At 42.8% G+C, this 5615-nt stretch overlaps 1 protein-coding gene across 5 annotated transcripts in view; it reads right to left on the bottom strand.

The window, feature by feature from the left end:
* The window catches only part of NRK (Nik related kinase), an 86970-nt gene that overhangs the window by 14604 nt on the left and 66751 nt on the right, over positions 1-5615 (bottom strand). For all 5 annotated transcript variants that reach the window (XR_001862703.1, XM_017736619.1, XM_008635536.2 and 2 more), the window contains 5 exons: positions 4878-5051; positions 4371-4500; positions 3814-3972; positions 2022-2165; positions 671-805 (listed from right to left, as the gene is read on the bottom strand). Coding sequence is in view for 4 of the 5 variants with exons in the window: in XM_017736619.1 (XP_017592108.1) it covers positions 671-805; positions 2022-2165; positions 3814-3972; positions 4371-4500; positions 4878-5051 (742 nt within the window). In the remaining variant the exon portion in view is untranslated. The remainder of the gene's footprint in view (positions 1-670; positions 806-2021; positions 2166-3813; positions 3973-4370; positions 4501-4877; positions 5052-5615) is intronic.

Here is a 5615-nt window from a genome sequence, read left to right as displayed (position 1 = left end):
TCCCTACACTCCTCTGTATCATGGCTTTACTTGACTTTGAAGAAAGTGCCACTTTCATATACCATCCCTTACCAAAGCAAAACTTGTGCCAAACATCCACCCCCACAGTTAAATAACAGAAATCACAATCCTCATGTTCACCTTCAAGAATGAGCTGCCTGAAAGCCAAAGAAAAGCAAGATGGTATCATTTCCAAGGTGTTTAAATAAAGGTGTATTTGGGTCTTTCATGAGAGAGAAAGGGATGAGCTGATCTACCTAAGGACATTTGACAAATATGATTCACTAGGATTTGAACTAGGTCCAATTGCTTTGCAGTTACCTAGGGTCAAGAGGGAAGCTGAGGGTGTGGAAAACATCAGTTCAATTAAAACCTTAAGTAACTACAGAACAACTAAACCACTGACTGAGCACAGACCGTGGCTGGCACTTCCTCTTTCCAGCCATTACAAGGAAAAGCCGTAACATCATCTGGTAACTGCTGCAAGAAAAGATGCTGCCTGAAATGACAGGGAGCAAAGCATCTGCCATGTAAAACAGGGAGTCTTGAAAGAACTCATGAGATATTCAGCCCAATACAATCCTGACACAAAGCTGAAAAATGCTGCTGTCACAAGATGCAAAAGGAGGATGATTAAGCACCTCTCTAAGGAAAAACAGGAAATCCTTACCAACTTTGTAGTGCACACAGCCTTCCAGGTCACCCACGGACACCCAGCCTTGTCGCTTCTCCACCTCTGGATCGTTGCGCAAAATTTTATTTCTCAACCATGACAAGTAATACACCCTCAACTTATTCTTCCTCCCTGGGATTTGCAAAAAGAGACAGAATGCTTTAACTCCCTGAACTACAAATTCTCCCCCACTTCCAAAAAGCCAGAGTTTTGTGACCTTGAGTATAGAGGGTCCTTGTGCCTTGCCAGGGTGAGAGAACATAGCAAGGGACAGGAGAGCCTGGGGTGATGGGGACACAGGGGGAACTGGCGCAGGAGCAATCCTATGACACTGAGAGCATGTGCACTTACCTTGTAACTCAGACTTCATGTTAGATTTTCACACCTGATTAAAATTCTTCCCTCAGGCCAAAGAACAGGTTTCTACAGACACACGTATTATCAGAAACCATCACACTATCTGTTTACCTTGGAACACGGCATGTCCTACAGTGGGCACTTTGAATAAGCTATTAATTTCTAATTAACTGTCAGTCTTCATTCAAAGTAGCTATTTTTCTTTTGGATGCCTTTCCAGGTGAGAATTATTTTGTCATCCTTCATCTCAATCACTCTTTCTGTTGCATTAGTTCATAAGCATCTATGGTCAACAGCACTCTGGGACCACAGATTACTCTGAAGAGAAGGACTATGTCATGTCCCAGCATCAACTGGACCTGGCCATATGGGACAAACAGCTCTTGCCTTTGCCCACCATGATGAGTCTGGATTGGAGACAAGGAGCTGCTATTCCCTGTTGGACCCACACCTCTGACCTTGGTATGTATTGTGCATCCCTTGAGGCCACTCTCAGCCACGGGGAATACGGCCAGAGTCCAAACTTTTTCCCACCAGAGGCTGAAGACCGCCGCATAATGTTATTGATGCTTTCACAATACAGAATACAGATCACTCTCATGATGTTACTGTTCATATCTCTTGTTGAACACACGATGAGGTTATTTCATGATATGTTAACAGAACTGCATAGATAGATGCCTACCCATCATAGAAACAAGAAAAGTGACAAACTATAGCTTGCAGAGAATCAGTCCATTTTAGGAATATGAAACACTCTGTACTTCCCACAAACCATTTTACACATTAACCAGGCAATGAACTGTCCCAAATCCACTCTGGAATGAGAATGTAAATGTTAAAAATTCAGGAGAGTTTTCCTATTAACAAGAATAACTGTCCTGTGATTTTCTGAAAGAGGAAATTCCTCAACCTAGTTTATAACCTAATTATTCTTTTTAATTGCTTCCAACCCCAACGTGGGTCAGATACTTTTAGCCACTGAACCAACCTGATATAGTAATTAGCACATTGAGTCCTTCCAGAACATCCATTTGCTGGAACCGTCTCCTTGTAATCAGCGTATAAACTCTTCCTTGCCCACTTCTGTCCAGCAGCCACAATCCATTCTCTGTTCCCACCAATAAATTTACTCCTGTAGATACATGAAAATAATACTGCAGAAGTCACCTAATGATTCAGAGGTCAAGAAGTATTCATAGTTTCGAGAATCGATTTTTATTTAATCTCACTTAATGGTACATGGTAATTTCTCTGTTGCTCTGTGGATGACTTCCCAGAAAAAAAAAGATCTCACAATTAGAGGTTTTACTCAGCAGAACACCTGTATACCAATGGAACTTGAAGGATGAGTAGTTCTGCTGAAGTCAATGTTGATTTAAACAAAAAGGAAAATACTCTTTGAACCTGAACTTCTCAGGTGACCTTGGAAAGTACCTGTGACCAGTGCAAAAGTCTCAGTCCAGTACCATTACAGTAGTGACACAGGAGACCCAACTAATTGTTCTAAGGATCCCTATCAATTAAAAAAAAAAGTAAAAGCAACCAAAAAATCCCCCCAAACTCTCTTATTCCAAATATAACATTCAAATAACGGGGGAACCAAACTTGTGGGAAGAAGCACTGCGTTACATGGAGGTGCAGGGTTTTTTGAAAACAAGTCTCTGATTTGGAAGAATGCCTTCAAATGCCAAATTAAGGAGTGAATCCATCTGAAATGCAACTGCTGCTAAGGAAGAGAAGGCTCCATTGGGTTGCTGACATCAGAGAATGTCAGGAATTTTGTTTGGCTGGAATGACATCTACGTTTCTAATCAGCAGATTCTAAAGACACAACATAAGGTAACCTGCTGTAACAAGCACCCCCCTCCACTGGCAATGCTCTGACAAGTACCTGGTGCTCTTCAGCCCCAATGCACATTTAATTACATACCTTGCCACACAGCTCTGTTCTTAATTTAAAATTTTGGATTCCTATAAACACACATTATGCAAAATTTATGAAGCTATAAACTGGAAATCTACATTTGCTTTGGATAATTTTCCATCTACTTCATTCATCTACCATTCCAGGCTCAAAAAGTGAGGAGTAAAAGGCTGGGCAAGTCCCATAGAATACATCTGTTCTTCTGAAGCAGAAAGATGGTTAAAACAACTCAAGAGTTTAGCTAATGTGCAGCTGGGACAAGGTCTACAGCTGTTGAGACATGGTCTGACTGCTGTATCTTGGTTTTACACCATGTGAAGCTGACCCTGTAAGAAGCATGTAAGTTTAAACAATGGTTCAGTGATGTTCAGAATAAGCAGTGACAGCAGGAACTAAGCAAGACAGGCTTTTGGAAAGACCCGACCTGCTTTAGATCCTTGGAATACCTAACACACATGACAGCAAAAGGCTTTGTGTTTGGATTATTTCCAGGGTCAGGGCTGTGTGATCAGCTGTACTCGTGTGCAGCTCAGATGAGTCTCATGAGCCACGAAAGCTGCTGAAACGTTTGCAACTTTTGGCTCTCCCAGCGAGCACAGTTTCAGCTTGGTGCTTGATCAAAACAGTTCCTCATTCTGATGCACAAAGTCCTTTGCAACTGTAATTCATGTGTTTGCCATCACATCCCTGGGAAGGCAGTGCCATGTAAGTGACACAGGTATCAGGTCAAGGATCCATTCCAGCACTCTCTGCCAGGAGACCTGCAATACAACTGTGATATCTGCCTAGCAGACACTGCCAGCCTCTCCTGTTGTGCCTTCCCCTCCACACACCTGCCCAAGGACTCTGAGCTTACCCCACAGAGCAGCACATAGGACCTCCGAGTTGAATTTCTTCTTGTATTTACGGATTTCTGGGCTGTCACTTTGTGGGCGGATATTGGTTGGATTGACATTGACAACGGAGCCCTTCCTTGCATTTTCTCTCCTGACAGGCTCAGGTTTGGCACTGGATGCTAGAATGAAAGCACATGCAATTGTGGAAGATGTTTGGCTACAGTTCATATTTGACCCACCTTGTTTGTGGGAGAACAAAAGAAACCCCAGAGGGGTGAGAAAACACCCTGAGAGCTTTGTATAATACAGCCAAAAAAAAAAATCTGGAAAATTCCTCAGGCATTCCTAAGAAAGCATGGTGGTAACACAGCAGCAGAGCACAGCAAGCCCCACCTGAAAGAAGGGCAGAAGCAGTACAATGAAAATTCCCAGTAATGTGAAGTCCCAGTTTCAGGAGATTTTACTCACAGTTTCCATTTCCAAGCAATAAGCCCTCTCCACACCTGTCAAAAGAACCAAACCAACCGACCAAAGAAAAACAAAACAGGAGGAACATTTTAATGCAAAGCACACTCACGAGAACTACAGGAAGGTCCCACTGGACTGGTGGGAGGGGTGATTGGCAGAAGTCTTGGATCTATGAATGATGTGAAGGATGTTGTGGAGGATGTGCTGCTCTTGGCAGGTGGGCTTTCGGCACACGGGCTCTGCAATGAGAAACAAGAGCTGCCTCAGTGCTCGGGGCACACGGCCCTCTTGTGCCCTGACAGAGCTGTTATCTGCCTCCAGTGACACCTCTCCCCACAAGCCCACGTGCACAGAGCAGAGGGTGTGACCCGTCTAGCTTGTGCAAAAGGGGAGGAAAAAAAGCAAGGAAAGAAAATGGAGCAGAGAAGGAGATCAGGGAAAATAAGTGGAACAATGAAATCTGTTAGGTAGCTCAAGATTTATCATCTTCCTCCCAGATAAAACTTTTAAAGGAAAGAAGGGATGTGGTGAAAAAACTCATCCTAAAAAGAAGACAGGATAGAGGAACTTAAAAAGGCTGGAGTTCAATCCAGTCAATCTGTAATTTATCTCTTACCTTAGTCAGAGGTTTGTTCTGAGGTTCCAGGCAAGTCAGTGGCACTTGTGGTAGGTTCACTGAGGAGTCTGTAATTTGGCTTTGCTGGAGGAGATCTGGCAGGAGATAGTTCTGGTTGTTTACACTCCAAAGGCCTTCATGGGTGTTTGGAATTTGTTTCCCTAAAATCTGATCCTGCATTGACAACATACAGTTAAACACCACATCTAGTTTATTTCCAATGCATTCTGCAACTCCAGTTAATTAGGATGATAAATAATGAGCACATGGAGAGGAGTGCTCTCCCTGATGCATCATTTAAAGACAAACCCCACGGTAAAATTAAAATAAAAAATTAAATACTAAAGTGTATGGCAAACACCTGAGATAATAAATTTGGGATTTACTCCTGAAGCGCTCCACAGATTTTCTTCATCTGCATTACCTCAAACACAGAAAAAGAAGGAACTTCAACCTCAGAGATACCAAGTCAAATGATTTGCTAGCAAGTTTCACACCTGACCTTTGCGTACTGCAGACAGAAGAAGGCACTTCTTTGTTCTGGACCTGCATTTGGTTCAAAACCCTTCACCATTCATTTCATCGCTACTTTCCATTTACTGAATTAGGAAGCCGTACTCCAGAAAGAGGACATTTAGTAGGACCCAGCATCAGCACTTCCAGTATAGTGACATTTGGTTCTGCAGATGTCCTTACAGCATCCCGTGTGAGTTTTGTGAGGTACCACACAAACTCTTT

This window comes from Corvus brachyrhynchos, unplaced genomic scaffold (assembly GCF_000691975.1).
Source record: "Corvus brachyrhynchos isolate BGI_N302 unplaced genomic scaffold, ASM69197v1 scaffold36, whole genome shotgun sequence".
In the NCBI taxonomy this organism is placed as follows: Eukaryota; Metazoa; Chordata; class Aves; order Passeriformes; family Corvidae; genus Corvus; species Corvus brachyrhynchos.
The sequence above is the reverse complement of the archived record's forward strand: the minus strand, read 5'-3'. Positions and strand labels throughout refer to the sequence as shown.